Source organism: Polypterus senegalus, chromosome 5 (genome assembly GCF_016835505.1).
Source record: "Polypterus senegalus isolate Bchr_013 chromosome 5, ASM1683550v1, whole genome shotgun sequence".
Lineage (NCBI taxonomy): Eukaryota > Metazoa > Chordata > Cladistia > Polypteriformes > Polypteridae > Polypterus > Polypterus senegalus.
This window is the reverse complement of record NC_053158.1, coordinates 101,768,727-101,796,487: the sequence shown is the minus strand read 5'-3', so window position 1 is coordinate 101,796,487 and position 27,761 is coordinate 101,768,727. Positions and strand designations below refer to the sequence as shown.

At 36.9% G+C, this 27,761-nt stretch overlaps 1 protein-coding gene across 2 annotated transcripts in view; it reads right to left on the bottom strand.

Moving 5' to 3' along the window:
* LOC120529404 (calcium/calmodulin-dependent 3',5'-cyclic nucleotide phosphodiesterase 1C-like) overlaps positions 1-27,761 on the bottom strand; it is a 697,603-nt gene that overhangs the window by 598,700 nt on the left and 71,142 nt on the right. For both annotated transcript variants that reach the window (XM_039753171.1, XM_039753172.1), the window contains exon 3: positions 22,469-22,634. In XM_039753171.1, the coding sequence (XP_039609105.1) occupies positions 22,469-22,634 (166 nt within the window). The remainder of the gene's footprint in view (positions 1-22,468; positions 22,635-27,761) is intronic.

Sequence of the window (27,761 nt, the reverse complement as noted above, 5' to 3'; positions counted from 1 at the left end):
GTCACCCACTTCAGCTGTATGAGCACTAAAGTGATCAGTGAAACTAAACACACCAGGCTTCAAACTATGTTTTCACTTTGTTCTATCTGGATATGATTTACTTTCAGAATCTGAAATGCATTATTATAAATCCCAAAGCCTTTGCTAATCTCACCTTCATATTTTTGTGTCATGAGGTTCAAGAAAATGTATGCTTAATTGGTAGCAGTTTTTTGTGCTATATGACTCTTTAATGAGACACGTGAAACCAAAATCAGCAGCCTGCAGATGGTATAGAAACGTCAATTTGTGTTTGTCCAGCCTAGACTGTCTCATATTTTTCAAGTATTCGAAAGGCTTGGATATTTCCTTAGCCCCATGCTACTCATTTCACCTAAAAGGGTAGCCATAAAATAGAAAAGAAAGAAAAGCATACTATGAAGTGCTACATTATTTGGGTAAAAGCTCTTTGTGCATGAGTTTTCAGATTAAAAGTGGGCTCAGCTTGAATGGCTCTAGGCTGACAGACACCATTTCTTTCTTTCAGTTCAGCTTAAATACTTAAACATTACTTGTTGGTGTCAAAATACTTCATTTATTGGTTGAATCATTAACATCACTCTCTCAGGCCCAGTTAATCCTATTGTACATGAAAATTTAGACACTCAAGTACATTCTGTGCTGACTACGCAGGGCAGCAATAGATTTAAATTGGAATTGGATTTTGGAGATAGTTCAGGCAAGCCAAGATCATAACCAAAACATGAACCAAAAACCTTTGGCAAAAAAAAAACATTGCAGATGATTCAAACCCCACAAAAGTCACGTGTGATCAGAGCCAGATTGTAACATTTAGTCAGAGTCAAAGAACAAGCCAAAAATTTAGAATGAAGGCAATTTTTTAAAATACTTTATATACAATTCAGGACTACCAGTAAGGGTACAACATTGGCCTTTATGTATTTGACTCTGTAATGTCAGACCTCGTATTTAAATTCTGCCCCAGTCATGGTTGTTATTATGGGTTTTCTTCAGGTAATCCTATAACGTCCCACATGCTCAAGCAATGTTAAACTGTATTAGTATGAATAAGTGCAAGTGTGTAGGAGTGTGCCCTGTGATACACTATCACCTTTACGTTGTTCAATTAGCCTCCATTTCCCTGCATGAAAGTTAATGAAAACATAGCACCAGATGAGAAAAAAAGGGTTAATGATTACAGAATACAACACAGTTCAACTTAATTACTGAATAGCATCCTGAAATACAATAAAAAAAATAATTCATACTAATCACCACTTTCCCAAAAAACTTTCAAAACCGCACATGGGAGAAAGGCACAGCTCCAAAAAATAAAATGCAAAAGAAAAGGGAGCTCCAGAATTCAAATGAGTTTAAAAACCATCCCATCCCTGGGGTACCGAAATCTTTTGAGTCTTCAATAAATAGGGAAAATGCTTTTTTTTTTCTCAGATCCGACACACAATACTGTTATTGCTATTTGAATGCTGATTTCAGACATTCATTGTTTCACTGATATGATTTAAACATTTGCACATGATTCAGATGTTTTCATGGAAGCCTGCTTCTGCAATTTTAAGTCACAAATTAGAAAATAAAACCACATTTTGCAAAACAGATCTTTGTCCTTCTGGCAATGAGAAGGGTAAGCCACAAAGATCAGCAGGGAAAAACAAATGACTTATGCAAGGTTATACATACAAGGGTCAAGAAATACAAATGAACTAGAAAGAAGTTTATAAAGGCTAAGAAGAAAGGATTAGGTAAAGAGAAGGGCTCTATTATAAGGCACAGAGGCAGCCATCACAAACAATATGAATGGTAATTGCCTGTGTCTATTTATTCAGTTCAGAATGCATATCCAATCCATGCAGTTCTGATTGTCTCAGACAAGGTACGCAGGGGATTTGCAATAAAAAGCCGAAACAACAAGAGCTGTATCCTTGCTACTATGTGAACTTGCTCAGGTCAATGCTAATCTATCTGCTTTAAGTATGCAATGCTTGTTTTACAATGCACATTATTTTATTTAGTTTCTGCTTTATGTTTGAAAGTTACATTAGCAGACAATGCAGGAATTAGCCCAAAAAAGAAGCGGAACATATAGAAATAAATAAAACAAGGAAAATGTACTTAAATTGATTTAGCAGTTTCATGAAAAGCTCTTAATCTAAGATCTGTAGTATGTTTTAATATGTAGTGTTAGTCAAATGAAAATTACTATATATTTTTGTTCAGAAAAAGACTATCAAAAATAAGGAAACAAAAATTCCAAATTAGCATAAATAGCCCTAAATCAGTGTGTATATAAAAAAATGCAATGATTTACTTCATGAGGTAGAAGTACATAATAAACAAGAATGGTTGTTTGAGACACTTGAAAAATGAAAATGTGTGCTTCAATCTAAATGTTTAAATATTCTCAAATGTAACTGGTCATTTTATAATAGAAGCCTATAGAGGGCTATCGCTAGTAAAGACCAAAATTTTAAAATAGCATCATATTCGTAATCACTGACACTGAAATAGTCTAAAGTGATACCCCACATGTTTATGTTTTAAATTTGTCATTTTGTTTCCATCAGGGAGTGACTTGTATAGGTAAGGACCACTAGTAAAGAATCAAATATCAAATATTGTCATTTTCTTGATCACCAACCTCAAAACATGAAAAGACACTCCATATGCCTACATTACTGCCTTTAGCCCCACTTTTACAAAGAAACCCTTCACATTCCATTACCAGGTGATCCCTTAGTTTGGTTGATGTAGCATATAACACTTCAAGCCCTTCAGATTGTTTTTGCTGAAGACACATACTAGTTTACTCTTTATTATAGATGAATGCCATTTCTAGCACAAAATATGTTCAAAAAACAAAAATAAGCCTAAAATAAGGGTTTTTCTGGTCTAGAGGGCTAAACATAGGGGGGCAACTCCAAAGACCCCAATGTCTTGCATAGCTAGACATCAAGACTTGTTGAATGGTATATCACATGTGGGGTTTTTCTTGTACTGGTAAGTCAGAAGGTGCTGGACAAAACAAAGTGATTTCAAAGCATTTATAACCACTTCTTATAAACACAATAATAATACAATATAATTCTAAGTAAATGTAACAAATGGCCTTTTATTTTGTTATGACTATTTGGGTTATGGTCCATATAATTAATCTCTGTTAAATAGCATTATGAAACCATTAACTGTCATTTTGTTAATCTGATATAATTCTGAATGTTCAATATTTATACATTAACTTTTGTAATATTTCTGCTTTACTATTCAACATTCAAGCTGATTTCTTTCGAAATACAGGATATTAGAAATCTGGTCTAGGGGTTACTTATGTATTTTTGTAGCTTTTTAGATAAAATCTGAATATATTGTTCCACAGATCTTACATGTCAGCATAATAAATATTTTCCCTTATAGGGTTGTGACTGCCATAAGGACAGTGTTAAACATACTAACAACAACATGGCCATTAAATTAAAGGCAAGATTTAAGATTTTAAAGGTAAGATATAAGAGCTAGGGCAAGGTGGTATTGCCACAGATATTATCGTACAAGACTTGGTGGCCATAGGTAAAGCTACTTGTTAATGGAAATGCTGTGTTCTTCCCATTAGCTTCTTAAATCCCAAGTGGCATGGTACCAGGCTGACAAAGGTTCAAAATAGGTTTTAAAACACCTTTCACCACATCATACAGACAAACTATATCACACATGGACACAAACAATACCTCATTTGAAAGCCACGGCTGACCACGCAGACCAAGCTCTGACACCGATTGTACAGAGACCGAACAGCCCTTTTCAGGTGTCCAGTACCCCATACTCTCGGAGTACCCCCCACAGGATTTCCCAAGGGACACGGTTTAACGCCTTTTCCAAGTCCACAAAACACATATAGACATGGTAGACCCCATGCACCTTCCAGGACCCTGCTAAGGGTGTAGAGCTGGTCCACTGTTCTGCGACCAGGACGAAAACCACACTGTTCCTCCTGAATCCGAGGTTCGCCTATCTGACCCTCTATCTGGAGGGTCCGTCAGATAGTTGATACAGTATGTACAGTTTACTTTTAATCTGGCATGAAATCATACATGTGCCGCGCCATAAAACTTCATCAAAAATTAAAACCAGTCTAGTAATTTTTCTGTAAAAGGAATACTCAAGTGTCATACATCAATAGAAAGTGCTCAAGCTGTACATTTCAACCAATGCTTTGAAGCACCACTATGACCGAGCAAACTGCAACTTTGCGTGCCAAAAACTGGAACACTGCCACAAAGTAACATTAAAAATATACAGGTAAAATAGCAACAGTTACAACAGGTTCTCCTAAGCAAAACCAGTCCTCACTCATGTACTGTATGTACAATGAAGCAGTTTCGAGAAAAATGACATAATCCATAAACACAGCCTCTATTACGGGCTTGAGGCACCTGGCAATTCTGGTTGGGGTGTTGGATCTTGTGCAAAACACACACCAGTGAGGTCAGCTGAGACTGTGATGTTTCCAACGATGCCAAACATGGCCATGTTTGAACAAAGGGCTTGCCCTGACTTTTCAGAATGACTCACTGAGCTTGAAATGCAATTGTGAATTTTTGTGTGTTGTCATAAATAACTTCTGAAAGCAACAGCAAACATAGAAATGTTGTATATCAAAGTTTACAGCAGCTTCTGCTAAATAAAATTAGCCCAAGCTTGTTACTGTGGGATGAAGCTTTAGTGTGATATTCACTGTTAAAGAGCAGGGGCCTCATGTATAATGCCATGCGTAGAACTCGCACTATAACATGGCGTAAGCACAAAAGCCGAAATGTGCTTACGCACAGAAAAATCCAGATGCAGGAATCTGTGCGTACTCCAACTTCCACGTTCTCCCGCTACATAAATCCCGATCAGCGTGAAAACTAACGCTCGTGCACGCATTATGTAACGCCCCAACTCCTCCCAGAATTACGCCTATTTGAATATGCAAATGAATATACATCGCCCTTAAGCTCATCCTTCTGTGAAAAGACAATGGGAAAAGCACGGGGGAAAATATAAGAATTTCAGCGAATACCAAGTGGAGGCAAAGGAAAAACATACTATTTGTTCAAATAAACCATGGTATAATCAACAAAAGGAAGTTGATCGAGTGACATAGCGTGTTGGAGAAACTTTAAAGCTCATGTTCACAAAATCGCACAGTGCCAGAAATAAAAAAGAAGTCACATTTTAAAGTCGCCGTGAAAAGAAGAGTTGTAAGCCCACTGTCTGAGTGTCATATGAAAGCTTATTAGGGTACAGAGAAAAAAAGGCACACAGTGGGGAAAAAGCACGAAATGTCAACTTCAATCTCGACATTTCCACTTTAATCACGTAGTTTATTTTGTCATTAAAGTAGAACATCATAAACTTCATCTTAAAATCATTTAATTAACCAGTTTCACAAATCACATCGTAATTAAAGTATAGCACATTAAATGCTTTGTTTTGTATGTGATCTTCTATGTGCCTATGTATGTGAATCACTACTTGCTTCTTAAACTGGCTCTCTTCCTCCAACTGGACACAGAATCCATTACATTTGTGATATTACAGCTCTCTGAATAACTAAAATACATTTTTATGATGATAGGAGTTAAAGCACATTATTAAATATGGCTTTCACGGCGCAGTGAGTGTGTACGACCTTCAAAGAAATAATTTATTGCAGCAGTACTCAGGGGCGGCTCTAGGCTTGTGGTGGCACTGGGCAGAGGAAGAATCGGTGGCTCCTTCGCCCGCCAATATCAGTAAGGTACCTTATGCACGGTGGATGGCCACGTCCGTTGCAGACACTGCATAGCCGCCTCGTGCTCATGACACAAGCATTTAACTTTTGACGAAATTTGTCGCTGTGTTTTTAGCTGTGTTGTTATTTTCTCTTTCTGTTTTATATTCAATATATATTGGCGTAGCCGCCACTGCAGTCCTTGCTTTTCTTTCCCCAAATACCCAATCAGAATTGGGGAGCGCCGATTCTTCAAAACGTTTAAGGAACATTGAAATATCTCCGTAGTACATGTTTAATTATTCTATCCTTCACGACACTCCCAGTGAAGAATATAGATTATTTAAATCTAAAATTAAATCTAAATTTTTTATCTGTATAATATAATAAACATATTTTGCTGCATTTCACCTTAAAAATGATATCATCATCATATGTAAATACATGCTTTATAAAGTGGCTCAGGTTGTGCGATATTATAACTGTTTACAGTGGGGTGATTGTACTTATAAGTACAAACAGTTCTACAAGGTGCAATTGATTGAATGCATTTACAGTTCTTGGGATAAAACTGTTTCTGAACTGCGAGGTCCATACAAGAAAGGCTTTGAAACGTTTTGCCATGCCTGAAACAGCGTGTACTTGAAGCTGTATACCGATAATTCTTTTTCCGATCAGCTGCTGCTGTGATTCACACTCGGATACAGTGATATAAATACTCCAAGTGGTGCAGTGAGAGTAATTTGGAAAAAGATGATCCGCTGTGGCAACTCCTAACGGGAGGAGCTGAAAGAAGAAGAAGAAGGTGCAGTGAGAGTAACAACGCTAAAGCAGTCATGGTATTTGGAATACTATGGCTATTCCCTGGACCATTATATTGTTACAAGTTAATTACAATCAGTTGCGTTACACTAATAAACAATATGCGGTTAGTTTCAGTGTATTTATAAAGCCGCGTCAGGAAAATAAGGTGTAACCACACAGGAACAGTAGCACTGCTTTGACGCTGGGTGCCGCCAGTCTGCAAAATCGAGCGGAGAACTTGCGTTCGACAAGGTATGAGGTACCGTGGAAAAGTGCGTGGCTTTACGGCAAGTGTAGGTTTTATACATCGCGATTTGAACGTGGAACAGTTCTTACGCAACATTTCTGTGCGTACGCACCGTTTGTACATGAGGCCCCAGGTGGTTGTACCAAGCTGGCACCGGCAATCTAGTGGTTCTGGTAAGGTGTCTCTGGCTCAGTGGGTTGTGACATTACAAGCTTTGTACCATTTTATAGCTGAGACAATTTCAATGATATTTAACGGAATGAAAAACAGATAGTATCAAAGATGAGAAAATGTGAGATTTTGTGTTTGTGTGTGTGTATGTGAGAAGTTATTTAGATTTTATATAAATATTTTGTATTGTTTTATATACATTTTATATTATCTATATTTATATTTTTGGGAATTTTGCCTGGAAGACTTTTGGCGGTGGAAGCGGTGCCCATGGTGCCAAATACTGTAACTTTATTTCTTTGTGTCATCAGCATGAAACTTTTTACTGGTACAGTTGATATATCTGGGAACGCCTCAGAAATGAAAAAACTCACCTGGCATTGGTTGAATTTGAAATATACTGTATTTGTACTAAATATTGGGAAAAATCACAGTCTGCTTATGGTTTTTTTGCTATATTGGCATCAGTTTTTGAGTAAAGGAATTATATACTGTAAATTTGACACAAACACAATTTCTATTACATTTAAGGAGTTATATGTCAAGTTTTAGTGAAAAAATGACTGTTCTTCCTTTATTTATTGGATAATAAAGTTTTATTATGGTGTTCTCCCCTCAGGCGGAAGTTACAGAAAAATGTCCTCAGGTGGTAAGGGTACATTTTTATATCTGCAATTCAATATATATTGGATTCAGGCATGGCCAAGGTTTGGTAATTGTTAGACAGAATATTTAAAAAATGCATCACCTATGTGACTTTAACCGTAGTATGATTGCTGGTGATAGACATGGTAGTTCCAACATTTCAGAAACAGTTGCCCTCTAGAGCAGCCATTCCGTGTGGGAAAAAAATAATTAATTATAGAGGCCAAATGTGAATGACCTTGATCTTATGACTTTACTCTCTCAAGTTAAAAGGAAGGATAAACATTCTCAAATACCTCTTTACAACAGTAATGTGTGAAAACCCAAAATGGATCAGTCCTTCTAGCAAATGGGCTATAATAGCAAAGGATCATAATGGGATCTATTATTGTCAGACAGGAGCAGGTTAATGAGGGTATAGTAGACATACTGTATGAACACTTAAACTGCAATAATGGATCTCAGTTTCTACTGCAAAATGCCTTTTAGAGGGTCAAACTTTGGTGTAAACATCTCAAGTCTGTGCATCTACCTTGTCCTTTGTCAATGGTGCAGGTTGGTGGTGATAGTATAATAGTATGGGGAATGTTTTCTTAGCACATATTAGGCTTCTTATTAAGACTAGAACATAATCCAAATGCCACAACATACAGTACCTAGGAATTGTTGCCGATCATGTGCTTTCCTTTGTAGTCATTGTTAACCCTTTTATTAAATAGAAATATCCAGCAGAATAATGTGTCTTCTAACAAAGCATGCATCATTTCACTATTGTTCAAAATATATGACTGTGACTTCAGTTTACTCTAATGATCTCCACTGTCCTTAGATCCCACCTTTAATCTTTTAGAGCAGGTGAATTGGGAACTGGGTGGATGTGTGATAAATAAATCTGCAGCAAATCAGTGATGTGATCATGTGAATTTGTTCCAGAAACCATAAGGAATGATTACAGCATCTTTTTGAGTTCTAACCTGAAAGAATTTAGACTATGTTGGAGGCAAAAGTGGGTTTCACCCAGTACTAGATAGGTTTACCCAATACAGTGACTACAGTGAGTGTATACGCCTCTTCCAAATTAGAAGCTTCACTACCATCTTAAAGTTATAAAAATGAGCAGATACAGTATATAACATCATGTCTGGCATTTAAACAATTTTTTATGTAGTGATTCCGGCATTCTATTATGAGGTGCCTATTATTGAAAAACAGTAGTAATTGTGTTAATGTGGACTTGTTAATTTTGCATTGTTATCATTAGAGCAGAAAAACATTAATTTTAAATATTCTGAAGCTTAGGTGATGCAGGTGAGGTATTCGTAAAAAAAAAGCCAATGTTCAGAAGCATTTGGTCTTTGTGTGGATTTTTGTGGCTAGCTGGAGACTCTAAACAGACCCAGTATGAGTAAGTATGGTGTGTTAATTCTTTGAAGGGCTAGGGTCTATTATACTGTAGCTCTGTGGTTCTTCCAGTTAAGAATATTGATTAATGCCTTCAAACAGTCCAAGTACTATTAACTACACTACATCAAATAAGCTTTCTTTTGTTTACTGGAGACTGGCCAAGTGTCAGGCACAAGCAATTTACTCCGATAACCTTCTGTGTTTATAGTGTGAGATTATAACCCATTAGGTCTAGATGGCTGCACAAGGCAGTCTGGTAGTACAGACTAGGATGAGTACAAGAGGAAAAAACCATGACAAGAAAATGCATTAGTTATTGAGGCTGAAATCAAAATCCAGAGTCAAACAAATTAAAAGTATTAGCAGAGAACATAATCAAAATGGCAAAAGCATAGAGGTAGACAAAACAATAAGTAATTATCAGAGAGATAAGAAAACCCTGTTTGAGTGTAAAAAGAACAATATAATTACTTAATTTAGAGTATGTGCTTTTTTTGCCATGTCCTTTCTATAATATGCCTGTTACATAATTTTCAAATGACAACACAACTCAATAAGTGGGATTGGGATTAGAGATAAACAGCATGTGAAAAGAGTTGAAGGACCATATCCCTAACACTGAGAAGGTGTTGGAATTTGGGATATCCATAACAATGGAATAACTACTACTGCTCATTTAAATGAGTCTTAGTGTATTCATGTTTTGTTTTATTCCGTGGTCTATGTACGGAATATACTTAATGATACCTGCAAGTAACTTTATTTTAGATACTTTTTAATAGCATTCTATAATTTTAATTTTAATAAATATCTCATGATCGCAGACTTAATAACAGACTCAAAAACCTGCAAATTAATTCATCTTTATCACAAATGGAGATCAGTTTCATTTGAAATAGCAGTTTGTGCTGCTGTCTCACAAATGCAGCTCCTAGGTTTAAATCCCAGCTTGGTACTGTCTATCCAGTGTTTCCATGTTTGCCAGTTATGAGTCTGCATTTTTCTTTAGGCTCTCACGTTTTCCTATCACATCCCAAAGATGTGAAATCTGCAGCTCTGTATTTGTGTTGACTGTGTAAATGTGCCTTTCCAGGAAGGATTTTTCCACCTAATTGTTGATGCTGCTTGGGAAGACTCCAGACACTGTGACCCTGAACTGAATTAAGCAGAATAGACAATGCACAGATGATTAATTAGAGCTTCATGGGAATAATAAAGAGAACAAACATTTTACTAATTTAAAATGAAACCATATTGTAACCATGTTTGAGATGGCATATACAACTTGATTCATGCTTGAGCCTAAAGCTGCCAGATCGGCTTTGACTCCCTATGTCCTTGTATTGAACTAAGTTGTACAGGAAAATGAATGGAAAGATGATTACCTGATTGATTGTTTAGTACAATGTAGGCTGTTAACTTCCATGAGTAACAGTAGCAAATTTGATAGCTTCTTCAAAAGAAATGTATCTGTTTTGTTGAATAATATTCCAATATTGAATGAGAATCCCATAATGCTTGCAGAGACCACATTTCATTCCAAGTTAAGCCACAAGTTACTTTGCAGGCAGAAATCAAGCATATTGAACAAAATCAAAAAGTAAGAAATAAATATTGTAAAGAAAAACAAAAACAAAAATGGGTGATAAAAATGAATGCAATAGAGGAAAAAGTAATTGATATATAATTTGTCTAAAAGCAGATAGTCCTTAGGTGACTGTGGTATAGATGACATTATAGAGTAAAAGGCAACAACCTTAGTGAATAGGGGTACATAGCATAAAAAGACTATGATTCAGAGAGTAACTTTAATCAGGATGCCTAACAGGGTATGCAACGTTGTGGTAGAGGAAAGGGTAGCATGTATTGTATATTATACATAATGGAATAGACCGGGCTTGTCCAGTTGTGATGCCTATAGGATCTGCAACATTTTTATAGATTTTGCTTTAAAGTCCACTCACTTCAAATATCAGTAACTATATGTTAATATTTTATTATGAAAACTCAAAATCTTAGGTGGAGTTAAATATGGCCAAAACTACATAAACAATTAGAAACTGTTAATGTTATGTCACAAAAGGGCACACTGTACAGTATATAACATCATTCTTTATACAGCTTTCAGTTCATTCAAAATGATGCTGTCCAAGAATTATTACAAGAACAAGAAAATAGCAGGTGGCATGGTGGTGCAGTGGTAGCGCTGCTGCCTTGCAGTAAGGAGACCTGGGTTTGCTTCCCGGGTCCTCCCTGTGTGGAGTTTGCATGTTCTCCCTGTGTCTGCAAGGGTTTCCTCCCACTGTCCAAAGACATGTAGGTTAGGTGCATTGGTGATCCTAAATTCTCCCTGGTGTGTGTGCCCAGTGATGGGCTGGTGCCCTGCCTGGGGTTTGTTCCTGCCCTGTGCTGGCTGGGATTGGCTCCAGCAGACCCTGTGTTAGGATATAGTGGGTTGGAAAATGACTGACAAGAAAATATGAATATATAACTATATAATATATAACCCAAGTTCCTAAATCCTTAAACTGGCTCCCAGTTAACTTTACACAGATTTCAAAATCCTCCTTTTCTTATATATAAACGTCTACGCGTGGAAGTGTGTGTGTCTTTCTGGCCCAGAAGTGAGAGGTGGAGTCGGAGTAAGAGCTCCGCCTCTGAGGAAACAGAAAACTCGCTGAGCCACTAATAACACAAGCGAGGCCAGCATGTCAGCAAAATTAAAACCTCCGAAGAAAGACAAAGTCGCTTAGCCGCTGACTATGGCAAAACGGTATCCTTTTTACTTTTACGCCCGCCGCTAATGCACAAGAGATGGCAAAACAAATCCTCCGAGGAGAGAGATGCTTCAAGTAATTCCTTTCAATTACCTGCCATCTCTACATTTCAATTTTTTTTCTGACAATTTCAATTGTTTCTAGGCCCCCAGACTTTTTACAGCATGGGCTATACACAGCTAGTAACATACAAAGCCTTAAATGGTCAAGATTCTGCTTACATATGTGAGTTTATCATTACTTACAAAGCAGAGTGCACATTAAAATCTCAAAACGCCAGTCTGCTTATGATTCCAAGGATTAATAAAATAACAGTGGGAGGTCAAGCTTTTAGTTACATGACCCCAAAGCTGTGGGTTGGTCTCCCTGCTACTATAAGAGGTGCCCCTTCAGTCTCAGCTTTTAAATCCAGGTTGAAGTTTCACTACTTCAGTTCAGCATACCCTGAGTAGAGCTGCTATTAGCTGTGCATACTGCATCTCTATTGTTAGTATATTATTACTAAAATATAAGCGATATTTATAAATTGTTACTAATGCTCACCTATTCGGTTACTCTATTTGGTGTTCTCATGTGGCCAAGTTTCCCTTGTTCCCTTGTGGCCATGTTTGCCTGCCTATGGGAAAGAAGCACTGAAATCATCAGGTAGAAGGATCCTTTCATCAGATTGGCTGACCCAGAACTGACTCAGCTGTAGAATGGCCAGTAGAGGTGAAGACGGACTGTTGGCCAAGGTCTCCAGGACTCTGAACAAATCTGTATCTCCATATGTGGTAATTCTGTAGTTAGTGAGTGGTATAGTCTGTTCTGGCAGTTTGCCTTGTAGTTAGGATTGGCAATGATAGATTGGCAGTCTAACTCTGTGAAGAGAATTACTTGTGTTCTGTTCTGTTCTGTTTATTTTATTTACACCATTTTTTTCACTCCCACTGCAAACCCAACCTACCTGGAAGGGAGTCTGTCTCTGAGTTGCCTTTGCCAAGATTTCTTCCATTTTTTTTCCCTAGAAAGGATCTTTTTTTTTTTTGGAAGTTTTTTTTCCTGTCTTCTTAGGGAGTCAAAGCTGTCAAAAACCAGGGCCTGTTAAAACCCATTGCAACATTCATTGTGTGATTCTGGGCTATACAAGAAATAAATTGTCACTATTGTTGTATGCTTTCATGTGGCTCCTGATTTTGTGTCTTTTGTTCGTTTTTTTACCCTATTTTTTTTTCTAAGGCTTTGTAATGTTTTTTCAGCTTTACCTTTATTATTTATTTCATTTTATTTAAAGATTATTAGGTTTATTTATGCCGTGGGCTGGCGCACCTGCCTGGGGTTTGTTTCCTGCCTTGCGCCCTGTGTTGGCTGAGATTGGCTCCAGCAGACCCCTGTGACCCTGTAGTTAGGATATAGGAGGTTGGATAATGGATGGATGGATAGGTTTATTTAAAGTTAGATTAATTTCTCCATGTTGCTGTTTTGTGTGCCTCCATTTTTAAGAAGCGGTTGTTAAAATGCATTTTCCTGTTGTTAGTGGTTGCACGCTTTGAAAAATCATTAAATAAACTTCTTAGTATCTGTTAGTATCAAAACTTCTCAGTCAGTGTTAGCTTTGTCTCACTTTCATCCTTGTTTTGCCTTCAGACCTCAACCTTCTTTTCTCACCTTGAATTAAGATGCTTTATGATACTGACTTCCCAGTCTTGACCTATGTGTGTTTCACAATATTGTTTTGTTTTGCATTAAATAATATTCTGGTTTCCCTGTCCTCACATAAATTTTTGGACATTTCACTATGTTGCTCTTAACTGTATCATTGAAAAAATACTGAATTTAGCAATAAAAGTGAAAGTAGTAGAGTGGAAGCTTTCAGTGCTTACTTTAGAACACACGTCAAGAAACCAACCACATTCCACTCAATAGCTTGAGCAGAGAATTACCCAGAGACAGATCACGTGGTAATATCCAATAGCCCAGGATGATTTGGCATGGGTAACATACACTGTGCATTTGACTGATGTTCTCACTAATGCACCTGCAGCAGGCATGTGGAATCATTTATCAACTTTCTTGTAAAGGAATTTCTAGGCAACAGTGAAGATCAATAAGAGTGTCACTGTGGTCTGGGCATTTAATAAGGTCTGAGCTCATATAAATAGCCTGCTTATAATATATTAGTTTTTCATATATAATACTGTATACATTTTTTCTTTATTATCATTATCACTATGTTACTTGCTTTTACTTTTTATTATGAAAAGTGCTGCCTGGGTTAGGGCACCAGCTGGAGCTGCTCTAGGTGGGAGGAACAAATGGTAAGGACCAGAGTAGAGGCAACAAAAACATTTCAACATAAAATAAAGCCTGTGGTGCTCCCCTATACAAATAAGAAAAATCTGCAATGTTTTGGATTGTTAAAATGGTTTTTACTTATTTGAATTTTATTGTCTTACATACTGGAAAAACGTAGTAAAAGGTAAGCAGTGCAGCTTGGGGATGGGAGCACCAACTAAATTTTGGAATGAAATACAGCATCTGTGCAACATTTGGCAGAGATAGATTTAAACACATACATACACACTGAGCTTTGTGTATTGTTTGCTTGTCTTTTGTTTTCATTATGTTGCTGTATAAGTCAATGAAAATGTATTTCTTAGTCTCTGAAAGGAGAAATACCAAGAAGATTTATTATTCCCAGAGATTTTTTTAGCAAAGTGAATACTGAAGCTCCTAGTTAGATACCGTTTTGTTTATTGCACCAAAACAATATTATATTAAAGTAAAAAAAAACTTCTCTCCTCCAGATTTTTCTGCATTCTCTGACAGTACCTGGACAAGACAACAATCTGTGCACTGACATCACCTGAGCTAACAAAGAGAAAGGTGGAAGTAGAAACAGATACAGCACTCTGACCACAACAGTAGTAACATTCACCCTACCACTACTCTACAGACTTCTCCTGGTATTGCCTGACCTGGATTGTATGCTGAAGACAATCTTTAATAAAAGCTAAGTGTAAAATTATTATTTGTATCATTATTGGCTTTTGTTGTTATTGTGGTTATTTCTATCATTGTCCTGGCTTTGAGATAGCACTGTAAGCTGAACAGCCTTTCTATAGTGCAGTTCACAGAACTGAACTTGGTCCTTTTGTGGAAGTAATACACTCTGCTAGATTCAGAAATATAATGGTACACTTCTGATATCAAATACATTTGTAATGACAGACTAAATAGATATATGAGATGCATAGCTGCATACATGCAAACACTGCACATGATTGATTTTCATACCACTTTCACAACATCTAAGTGCTCACATGACATAATAATGCTGCTTGTCAATTTTAAGCCAGCTACTGAAATTTAAAAATAAATGATATGTTATATAGATTTATACTTATCTATACTAAACATCGCAGCCATGGTTGATTTCATTTCAATATCATACATATTGCACTATGAAAATGATCACACTAAATTTAGGCTATTTTATCCCTAGACGTTCCACCACAGGAGCTACATCAAAACAAATCCACTGCAATACTAATGGCATGTAATTCCATCAACCTACAAGTTTGCAGGGGTCATTGTGAACAGTAGTCATATTAAATACCTACATGTCAGTCAGTCAGTCAGTCATTTTCCAACCCGCTATATCCTAACACAGGGTCACGGGGGTCTGCTGGAGCCAGTCCCTGCCAGCATAGGGTGCAAGGCAGGAACAAACCCTGGGCAGGGTGCCAGCCCACCACAGATACCTACATGTTGTTATCTTAATGTCTGACTTCAGGTACTGTGTCACTAATACTGTACTTACTAAATATACAGTAATTCACAGTCATGTATCCTAATGAGAATGTGAAAAAACAGCCTCAAGCATGTGTCATTGTTGTTGATATGGAAAGGCATTAAAAGATACCAAATACCAAAAACACAATGGTAGCAACTGCTGCAGATTCTGCCTAGGAGATAAAATCAGTCAGAGAGAGAGTGATAGAGAGCAAATAATTCACACTATCCGTAACAGTACATGGTTGTTAAAATAATTAATGCAAAAAAATAATGAGTGGTCATTGCAAACAACATATTGGTAATGGGACCAAGTATGAAATGCAAGAAAATGTGAATTTTGGCAATTGCCTCTTATAACATATCAGTGTAAGAGGTGACAGAAATGACTATCCTTTGTTTTGGACTCACAATAAATATCAATTGACACGCTTATCACAGATTATGAGCCACCATACCATATTACCTCAACCATATCAAATACTTCTGTGCGGTTCAAAATTGATTCCTAAGCAGTCACCTCGGTGATGTCTGAATCTACTTTTGACTTTTTAGCAAAGATGATGAAATTCAGATGAATTCAGCTAAGTGAGCACTGGCTAGTCCAAGAGGTACAAGTATACAGACCATTGGCAAGACATATTGTTCTTAATGCAAAGCTAAATCTGTTAAGTTATATATCACATGGATCTTGTTTAAGTTAAAAATTGTTGGAAACACCATAAACAAATTACAGTAATTGTAGGTAGTTGAGTTCTTTACATTCTGAGATTATAGGCCAGGCCAGGTTTGGCAAGATGAGGATCTTTTACATTTGTTTGCATTTTTACGTATGTGCAATATTCGCAATGGAAAATGTCAACAATGCTAAAACCATTTAAAGGATAACAACATAGCAAGGAATTTTGGTGTCATTTTTGATTCCTCCCTTTCTTACTCCATCCACATAAACCACATTAAGAAACTTTCTTACTTCCACCTCCATAACATATCCTGTGTTTGTTTGCTCATTCCTCTCTTTTTCTAATTCTAATAAACTTGTCCATGCTTTTATCACGTCCAGCGTCATTTATTGTAACTCCCTACTGGCAGGTGCCCCTTCAAATCTTATATCACAGCTTCAGTTAATTCAAAAATCTGCTGCCAGAGTTCTTACATGAACCAGCAGCAGTGAACACATCACATCCATCCTGCTTCACCTCCACTGGATCCCTGTGTCTTACAGGATTGGCTATAAAATCCTATTAATAACGTACACATCTTAAAATGGACTTACACTGGACTACTTCAGTGTCCATCACTATGCTCCTGTCTGTCCACTAAGGTCCTCTGATTCTGGCAATCTTGCTGTGCCCCACACTAACCTGCACTCTATGGCTAACAGGGGCTTCAGATGTATAGCGGCCAGACTTTTGAATGACCTCCCGAAATTAATTAGATGAGCTGACTCCATTCATTCTTTTACAAAACAACTTAAAACTTATCTATTTAGGAAGGCTTTTAATTTATCTTAACATTCTGCCCTTTCTTTCAGTTTACCTCTCTGTCCAGATGCTTATTTGTGTATGTTATATCACAAAACGATGTGATTTATTCAAGCATTTCTTTTAGTATTGAATTTACCGTTATACTCTGGTATATTCTTTCTGCTATTCTGTTTAATGCTTTGTATATCCTGTATTTATTTGTTTATTGTTGTTCTATGCAGAAACTATTTGCATCTTAAATGCCTTAAGTGTTATATAAATAAAATGTATTATCCATCATCCAACCCACTATATCCAAACTACTGGGTCACGGGGGTCTGCTGGAGCCATTTCCAGCCAACACAGGGCGCAAGGCAAGAAATAAACCCCAGGCAGGGTGCCAGCCCACCGCAGGGCACACACACCAAGCACACACTAGGGACAATTTAGGATCACCAATGCACCTAACCTACACGTCTTTGGACTGTGGGATGAAACCGGAGTACCCGGAGGAAACCCATGCAGACACGGAGAGAACATGCAAACTCCACGCAGGCAGCAGCGCTACACACTGTGCCAGCGTGCCACCCCAAATTTATGACGATGATGATTATTATTATTATTATTATTATAGCCTACATTGGACAATCTGGCTGACTTATTTTCCAAAAAGCGGTGTCAAACATTTCTTAATCCCAAATCTTTAGATTGTTAGTCCCTGTTGACATGTGTTTTAAATATATATCTCAGAAATCAAAAAAATATTTAGTTTTTCAGTTTCATTCGAATTTAGTCTTGACTTAAGATACTAATGCTTACTTTGTTTTTTTTTTTTAATATTTTGGCACATTGAGAACTTAATGTATACACGTTATGTAAAAGGATGATTAAACAAATTATTCCAATATTTATTTTGCAGGTACTTTGTCGATTGTCATTTTTATATATTTCTAGTATACTTTCCATCAAAACAGAAAATCCTTGTTCCTGAATTGATACAGAAAAGAGTGTCTAGTGCTTTAGCAAGTTCTTTATATCATACACCAATAGTCTAAACTGGAACACAGTTTTCTTTTATTAATAAACAAAAGCTTATTCAGTTTCTAGCAGGCTTACATTTGTTTATATCTCAATCAGAAATCTGACATGTCTTTATATTGTGATTTCAAACATAAAAAGACTGATATACACAAAGAGATTGATTAGTCCATTAATCTTGTTTGCATACTTAGAAGCTACGTTGTCCCATTGTGAGGTGGTACAGTGGTAGTGCTGCCACCTTGCACCAAGGAAGCTGTGGTTCACGTTATGTGTCCTCACCGCATGTAGTGTGCATGTTCTCTTTCTGTGTGGGTTCTTTCTGGGTTCTCTGGTTTCCTCCCACCAACAGGTTAGGTGGAATGGTGATACTAAATTGGCACTTGTGTGTGTGTGTGTGTGTCTGTGAGGGTGTGTGCTTTTGTGTTCACCCTACAATAGACTGGCATCTTGTCCAGGTCTTGTTCCTGCCTTGTGGCCTATGCTTGCTGGGATAGGCTCAAGCTTCCCCACAGCTCTGCTCAGGGTAGCGTGGGTTTGGAAGATTGATGTACAAATGTCCCAACGTCTCAACCAAATACTTTTTGGAAGCAGTAAGAGTTTCTTGTTCAATTTTTAAAATTCCTAAGGCACTCTATATAAAGAAGAGATTTTTTTTTTAGTTTCTGTCATAGACGCATTTCCTGCTTGTCTCCACTTTAATCCTTCAGTATCTGATTTCTATTTAATTGTTGGATCAACTTCATTCGTGCCTTTGAGGAGCTTGGGAACAAGCAGTCAAATTATAGAGTACATCACTAGGCAGTTTGAAATAATTAATTTTTTGACAGGTGTAATTATACCTGTATTTGCTAGAGAGTTTAGAATAGATATAAACATTTACACATTATGTCAAGTTGTAAGATCACACGATTTACAAACATTGGCAATTGAATAAATTGTTGATGTGGTGTGTCTGAATAAAGGAGTCCTGTACTTTACTATACTACAGTACGTGTGTGGCAGAGTTTTTCTGTGATTCTATTATTGTTTATTAGCCTTGATTAACACATCTCCATCATTGACAAGAAAATTCTGAAACTGCCGGTGAATTAGTGGGATTTTATTTTATATATACTGTTGTTAGAGAAATAACATTTTTATTTTGTGTCAATCAATAGCTTATTCTTTCAAATAAGGGAACTCCTGTTTTAGATTACATTTCCTTTTTTCAGCCATCACGCTAGTAATTTAGCTTTGAATTTACTAGAAAATATTGAAGCAGATTTACATTGTATTACTTAATTTTAGATTACAATTGCAGGTAATAACCTCTGTTTTACACAGATTACTTTCAAAGAACATTTATTCTGATGATATTGTTAAAAATGTATGACTTCGTAAATCTTGCTTGTAAAATAAATTTATGTATAAATAAAGATTTGCATTAAACAATCGTTCATGAAGGTAATGTATAAAGAAGTCAATAGTTAATCATTGTATTTCAAAGATGTTATTTTGAGGGACGAGCAGGAGGATTTAAGTAAATTACAGCCGTTTTGCTCCCTCTGCTGGCTGATATTCCAATTTACTTGTACTGTCACAAAGAAAGTTTCTTTTTTTGACCCAGATTGAACTTTATTAGTTGTTTCCCTTTTGAGAAATGATGCTTAGTTGATTAAGAATGATAAAGAAAAAATTACACAATGCTCATACTGCTATGGTAATTGAATGGATTCATTCACACTGAGCAATATTACTGTACACTCCACGGTGAAAATATGCAATGCTGGGTTTGGAAGATTGACGTACAGATGTCCCAACGTCTCAACCACATACTTTTTAGAAGCAGTAAGAGTTTCTTGTTCAATTTTTTAAATTTCTAAGACACTCTATATAAAGAAGAGATTTCTTTTTAGTTTCTGTCCAAAACATTTGGCATACTGTAGCAGTAATGTCAAAAAGAAAACAGATTAAGAAAACAAGTGCAAATAAAGTAAATTAGATAAATGGAAATAATTCATTACAGAAGGCAATTAAACGGCATAGTGGATTTTGTTGCAAAAATATCCAACATGCATTTTTTTTACTCTTGCTCACGAGACAACACATAATTCCAGCTAAAGTTTGCATGATGTGGAAAGAACACTGGCAATACTTTCTGTAAATCTCAAATAAGATCACATAATACCGATTGAAATAGCAAATGATAGGCCATGATAACCCTAAAAAGAAAACAAACCAAAGCCGAGAGAAAAAGTCAATTGTGAAATGAGAATACCACCTCCTGTGTCACCCTTCTCTTTTACAATTTAGGGTCCTACCATAGGGTTTCTGGGGGGATGTAGTTGAGAGTGGCATTGAAAATAAACAGTCCTCTAATTCTGCCTGCAGCTGTGAAGACAACGAGCATTTCAGCAAACCCTTGCAGCATCAAACCCTGCCTTCCCTCTTGTCTCTTCCAGACCTTCGACTCTGTAAATGAGACATGTTAGGTACAGCACTGTCACTTGAATGTGCCTGTGTCAGCACGAGTCAGAGCTTTCTTCTAGAAAATAACACTATCAAAAACAAAACAACCATAAAAAAAATGGGGTAGCCCATGGTGCTATTGAAAGGTATTCAAAATAAATCTACTTTATCAATGTCAAGAATGAAATAAACTGCCAGTTACATTTTCTTCCAAGTCATTTATAAGTTGATATTTCATTACTCATCAAAAACTCAATCCACTTTGCTCTGAAACCAAACTGTTAGACAAGTAACGCAGCCTTCGGATTCCACAAAAGATGTAATAAAAGTTTTTTATATCATTCTTTTCAAGCAGACAGCCCATGCCAGTATTCTTTCATAAGACCATAGATAACTGCCAAGAATCAGATATTGGAATATTAGTCGATTTGCAAGGCGGTTAAAACTGAAAGATGCAGTGTTAATATTTGGATCCCAAAAGCAAAATTTCCAATAATTAAAAAGTGGCTTTCAGATGGTCATTAATATTTCCCAAGGAAATAATAAATGTTATTTTAACAAGTCTAAATGCATCAGCCAGTAAACAATTAAAAATAGTGAACCAGTTAATTTCAAACACCAAAGCAAAGTTCTTTAAAAAAAATACAACATAATTATTAATAGAAACAGGAATCATAGCACTAACAGACAGAGCTCGCAAAACAGTTGCAGAAAACCAGATTTTATCTGTGAGCCATTATTCAACCGTGAGCTTCACTTCAACAACATGGTTTTAGTATGATAGGCTACCTGCAGGGGCCAAATTATGATATTCCCTGTGAATCAGAGCACTCAGGCAATACCAATTATCCATTTCAATGTAATTTGCAGCAATTTTAATACAGCACTATAGAGGAAACCAGCAACTGATTGTCTAGAAATGCAGACTGAACATATACTGCACAGCAAACATGAAATTCTGGATAACTAATTCAGAAAATAAGAATGAGTCAAACAAAACAACACAAAACCTGTAAGCATGTTCTCGCGTGTGAATCATAAAAAACAAGCTATAGGTGTGTTTGGTGCTCCCAATGCAATTTTAGTATTTTCTTCTGATACAAAAGTGTAAACTTAATATCAGTATGATAACTATTACTTGAAGACTGAAATAAAATGATATTTAAAACTGAGTAAAGCCTAAAAAAAAACTCAGTTTTCTTTCTTTTCATCTTAGTGTTTGATGAATCCAATTTCTGTGCACTTTCTTAAGCATGAACAGAGAAAATGTATCATGTCAACTACACGCTATATCATTTTCATTTTCATGTAAAAAATTGTCAGAGCAATACAGAATTTCTTCAAAAGTACAAATACAAAATTGGTTAAGTTTGTTTCTGAATAATCCCAGAATAAGCAATAAGTCTGGTTAAATACACTAAAGAATATGTGATAAGAAACTGATTAAATTGAAAACATTCTGCCAGCCATATTGCTACTCCGAAGCCAGGATGGATAAACAGATCCTTTATGCAAGCACTGCAGTCTTCTCAGACTTACTAGTAGGTGGACAAAGACTGTACAGTTTACAAAATAAGCAACACATTCACCAACCTGAGCCTTATATCAACCCGTAATAAAGAGCAAAACCACCATAAACATTAAGGATGTGAAATAAATATATAAACACAGTCTTATGCCAAACATAGTGTAGGTAAAGAAAATGTAACCAAAATAATCAAACATAGCTACCAATGCTATATACCAGACACAAACACAAGAACATGTTATCCACTAAAATACAATGTCTAATCATAAATAGATAAAACAACTAGAAACCTCTGATTACCTCGTACAGAGCCTGGTGCAAAATACCAACCATAAATGAAACTGAAAATATAGTATGTCAAAAAATAAAAGAACTTTAAGTCCTCTAGCCAACCTGATGGCCGTCTTCTCCATAGCATCAGGACTATCCACTGGAGGAAGTTCATCTGCAAGGATTTCTTCTGGATTCCTAGGATCAATAAGAATCCCTCTTTTCTCTTTATCCTTGATTCCAATTCCTGCTGTGATGGCATTCCACAAAGTATTTTGTGATTTTGAACCTGTGGAAAAAGACATCAATATTTTGAAAGTATACAGAGCCCAAGTATACATCAATTTTAATGCCTGACCCTCTTTGACTATGATAGTTAAATATGAGTCTTTTATTTCTCCTTTCATCTACCATAGTCTTTCACTACACACAGCTTAACCAATCTGTTCTCAGAAACACTCCATTTTCAGTATATATTAAGTATGGGTGCTTATTTATTTATTTATGTTTTTGGTAAGCTTCATAGCAAGGTAATCTGCTGCATTTACAAAGACCCTGCGGTGGGCTGGCACACTACCCTGTGTTTGTTTCCTGCCATGCACCCTGTGTTGGCTGGGATTGGCTCCAGCAGACCCCCGTGACCCTGCAGTTAGGATATAGCAGGATGGATAATGGATGGATGGATTTACAAAGAACAAACTGTTCTTATTAGTGATAGAAGACAGTGATCCACATTAAGGCTTGAATATGGATAGCAAGGGGGGGAAATCACATTGTTTAATTTAGAACATTAGAATATTAGAGAAACTTTGATGAGAACAGGGAATTCAGTCCAACAAAGATTACCATCCCTATCCACCTAATTCCACCAAAATAAGTCAAGTTAAGTTATGAAGGTCCCTAAAGTCTTACTCTCTATATCTCTATGTGGTAACTTATTCTATGTGTCTATGGTTCGCTGTGTGAAGAAAAACTTTCTAATGTTTGTGCAAAATTTAACCTGAAGAAGACTCTGTGTTCTTATTTTCTTCTTGAACTTGTTTTAAAGGAACAGATTTGATCCATTGCTGTAATTCCTTTTATAATTATAAACACTACAATTGTGTCACCTCTTAATCTCTGATTTCTAAAACTGATAAAAAGTTTAATCTTTCTTCATAACTCATCCCTTGCTTTACTGGAATCAGCCTAGTCATTCTTGTCTGAGTTTTTCTAGAACCTCTACTTATTTTTATAACACAGAGACCAAAAATACATGCAGTACTCCAGGTAAGGCCTGACTAAAACATTATGAAGTTAAACATAACCTCCTCTGACTTGTACTCTACACGTCATGCAACATAACCTCAAATTCGGATAGCCTTCTTAGTGTATTCTAAACACTGTCAGGAAGCTGTTAGTGACAAGTCCACTACTATTCCTAAATCCTTCTCATAAGCAGTACTTTGAAGTGTCAGACCTCCCTTTGTGTATTCATATTTAACATTTTTACTCCCTACGTGTAATACCATAGAGTTACTTACGTTACATTTTACCTGCTACAAATCTGCCTAAGCCTGTATGTTATAGTGGGTCAACAGATTCTAGATTATTTACTAATCCACCTATCTTGTTATCATATGAAAGCTTAACCAGTTTGTTATTGATATTACTATCTCGGTCATTTATATATACTGCTCAAAAAAATTAAAGGAACACTTTTTAATCAGAGTATAGCATCAAATCAATTAAACTTCTGGGATATTGATCTGGTCAGTTAAGTAGCAGAGGTGGTTATTAATTCAACTGCTTTGGTGATAAGGAAATTATCAACAGATGCACTAGAGATACAACAATGAGACGACCCCCAAAACAGGAATGGTTTAACAGGTGGAGGCCAATGACATTTTTCCCTCCTCATCTTTTCTGAATGTTTTTTCACTAGCTTTGCATTTGGCTATAGTCAGTGTCACTACTGGTAGCATGAGGTGATACCTGGACCCTACAGAGGTTGCACAGGTAGTCCAACTTCTCCAGGATAGCATATCAATATGTGCCATTGCCAGAAGGTTTGCTGTGTCTCTCAGCACAGTCTCAAGGGCAATGGATGAGATTCCAGGAGACAGGCAGTTACTCTAGGAGAGCTGGGCAGGGTCCGGGAAGGACCTTAACACATCAGTAGGACCAGTATCTGCTCCTTTGGGTAAGGAGGTACAGGATGAGCACTGCCAGAGCCCTACAACATGACATCCAGCAGGCCACTGGTGTGAATGTCTCTGACCAAAAAATCAGAAACAGACTTTATGAGGGTGGCCTGAGCGCCCAACGCCCTTTGCTCACTGCCCTGCACTGTGGATCTCAATTGGTATTTGCCATAGAATACCAGAATTGGCAGGTCCACCACTGGCACCCTGTGCTTTTCACAGATGAGAGCAAGTTCACCCTGAGCACATGTGACAGACGTGAAAGGGTCTGGAGAAGCCATGGAGAACGTTATGCTGCCTGTAACATCGTTCAGTATGACCAGTTTGGTGGTGGGTCAGTGATGGTCTGGGGAGGCATATCAATAGAGGGACGCACAGACCTCTACAAGCTAGACAACAGCACTTTGACTGCCATTAGGTATCAGGATGAAATCCTTGGACCCATTGTCAGAACCTATGCTGGTGCAGTGGGACCTGGCTTCCTCCTGGTGCACGATAATGCCCGGCCTCATGTGGCGTACGTATGCAGGCAATTCTTGGAGGATGAAGGAATTGATGCCATTGACTGGCCCCTACGCTATCCTGAAATTCAATAGAACACCTCTGGGACATTATGTTTCAGTCCATCCAACATTGCCAGGTTTCACCTCAGACTGTCCAGGAGCTCAGTGATGCCCTGGTCCAGAACTGGGAGGAGATCCCCTAGGACACCATCTGTCATCTCATTAGGAACATGCCCAGTGTTGTCAGGCATGCCAACATGCATGTGGGGGCCATACAAACTACTGAGTACTCTGATTAAAAAGTGTGCCTTTAATTGTTTGAGCAACATATATATTAATTTGTCTCAAGAAACTGTGTTCAAAAATGAAGCATATTTTATAAAATAAAAAAAAAAGTTTGCCCTTGCATTCTAATGTTTAAATTACATATTGTACAGTACACATCAATGTGTAAATAAGTGATTTAAACTTAAGATCTAATTAATAGCATTGGTATCAGTACACAAAACACAAAAAATCACAATAATATTTTAAAAGAGTGTTCAATAGAAATGAAATGATTGCTGGTTCAAGCTACATTTCCTCTACAGCCCTAAAAATCCGGCAAGCACCTGAACACTGTCATCTGGAATTCATTAGGTCTGCTTTTCCAGTTTAACAACATGGTTAATCCAACTGAAATCCGAGTCTTCCTCTGTTTTACTGGTGCAAGAAAGCATCCAAGTCAGGATGGTGTAACAGTCCAACATATGACATTCTTACACATGGACCCAACAAGACAAGCTTATTTAAAAACAGTCATGTCACAAACTATCTGAAGTAGGCAGATCATGTACACAGCTGTACAATGTATTAACAATATTGAATAGTGTACTGGAAGAATATGTTTTCATTAGACTTATTTTTACACTGGTAGAAAGAATTAAAAATGTATGGATCAGGAAAAATAATATTTGTACAGGCAAAATAGGAAAGGCTTCTGGGCTAGTCTGAGCTGTTATTAACTCCCTGAGCAAACTTTATTAGGGATTTTCATAGCCTATTAAAATTAGTGGTCACAAGGGATTTTCTATAAGAGGACATATTCATATGTAGCAGTGTCATTTGTTTCTTAACAATTTATGCTTGAATAAATGCATAAATTGTACAATGAATTGAATAAATGTACAGTACACTCTGGCAATAAACAGGTATTCTGCACAAATAACTGCACTAAAAATACTGTAAAAGTAATTTCTCACGTGACCTAATATGCAAGTACACAAATACCCCTTGCTTTTTGTACATCCATCCATCCATCCATCCTTACATCTAATGTTATCAATATATGAACAGCATGTTTAGTTCTTGATTGTGATGGGACCCCACAGCAGGAAGAGAATACTGTGAATATGGTCTTGGCAAATAACAGCATTCCAATGAGAGAACTTCAAAATCATATTCTCTCAGATACCACCACCTTCAGTAATATTAGACAGGTTAGTTTGTCAGCATTGTCCCGTCTCCTTCAACTGCATCAAATCAGAATGAAGCAGAGTGCTTTTTAAGAGGAACTCTGGCAAAGTTAAAGATTTTTCAGGTGAGCCTTTTCTTGCTTTTTTGTCATTGTTGTTATAGTTACTGTATACAATAACAGTGCATTGTTACACCATAAAGTTTTAATTGTTCCATATCTGTTTAGAGTGCTCTGTAATGCTCTTGCCAAGTCTATTTCAGAGAATTGTGGAGCTAGATGCTGCCAGAGTGCATCAGAAGTACATCTACATTGACAAGGTTGGTTTCAACCTGAACAGAACAAGGAGCAGGGGAAGAAATTTCATAGGGTAACATTCTATTATCAATGTTCCAGTATAGCGAGGGGGTAACATTACTTGGCCCATACAATACCGACCACATCATAACATTTCTTAACACCCTACACCACATCCTGATTCCTGATGACCAGCAGAACGGACCACAGCTGTTGAGGTTTGTCATCATCTGGGATAAGGTGAGTTTCAACCAGTCTGCTATCGTCCAAAATTGGCTCATCAACCATCTACTAATGTCTGTGCCATATCTCCTACTATACTCTCCATTGTTAAACCGAATTGAAGTATTCTTCTTATCATGGAGGTGGAAGGTGTATGATTGCCAGCCATAAAGATGTGTGCCACTTCTCTAGGCAATGGAGGAGGTCTGTGGAGATATAGATGTGGAGGCATGCCAGGGCTGGATACGTCACTCCAGAAGATACTTTTCCCACTGTCTTGACAGAGAGAACATTTCCTGTGATGTAGATGAGGTGCTGAGGCTAGACCCAATAGGACACAGGATGCTGCCTAATTGTATTCCTTCTTAGTTTTTTCCTTTCTTTTTCTGCATCACCTTCTGTATTTTTTTGCCTAGAAGCATACAATACAGTATGTTCCTGCCCAAACACAGAGTTAAATGTATTTGTTTTTGGAAAAATGAACTTGATTTTTCCTTTGTATGTTTTATTGACTACAAGCATATATTTTGAAGAAATGCCTAAATATGTTTAGAAAAATATTCCTCCTTCAGAGTATGTTTTCATATGTTTTAATGAGATGTGAAAATCATGTGTCTTCAGTTTTTAGTTGTTTGACTCTGAGCAAGGGATGAGTCCCAAAACATGTCTGCCCAATGGACTACGATATGAATACTTACTTTCAGAAGTTTGATTCTAGGACATTTTTGGTTATCTTGACCATTTGGATTTCTTATTGT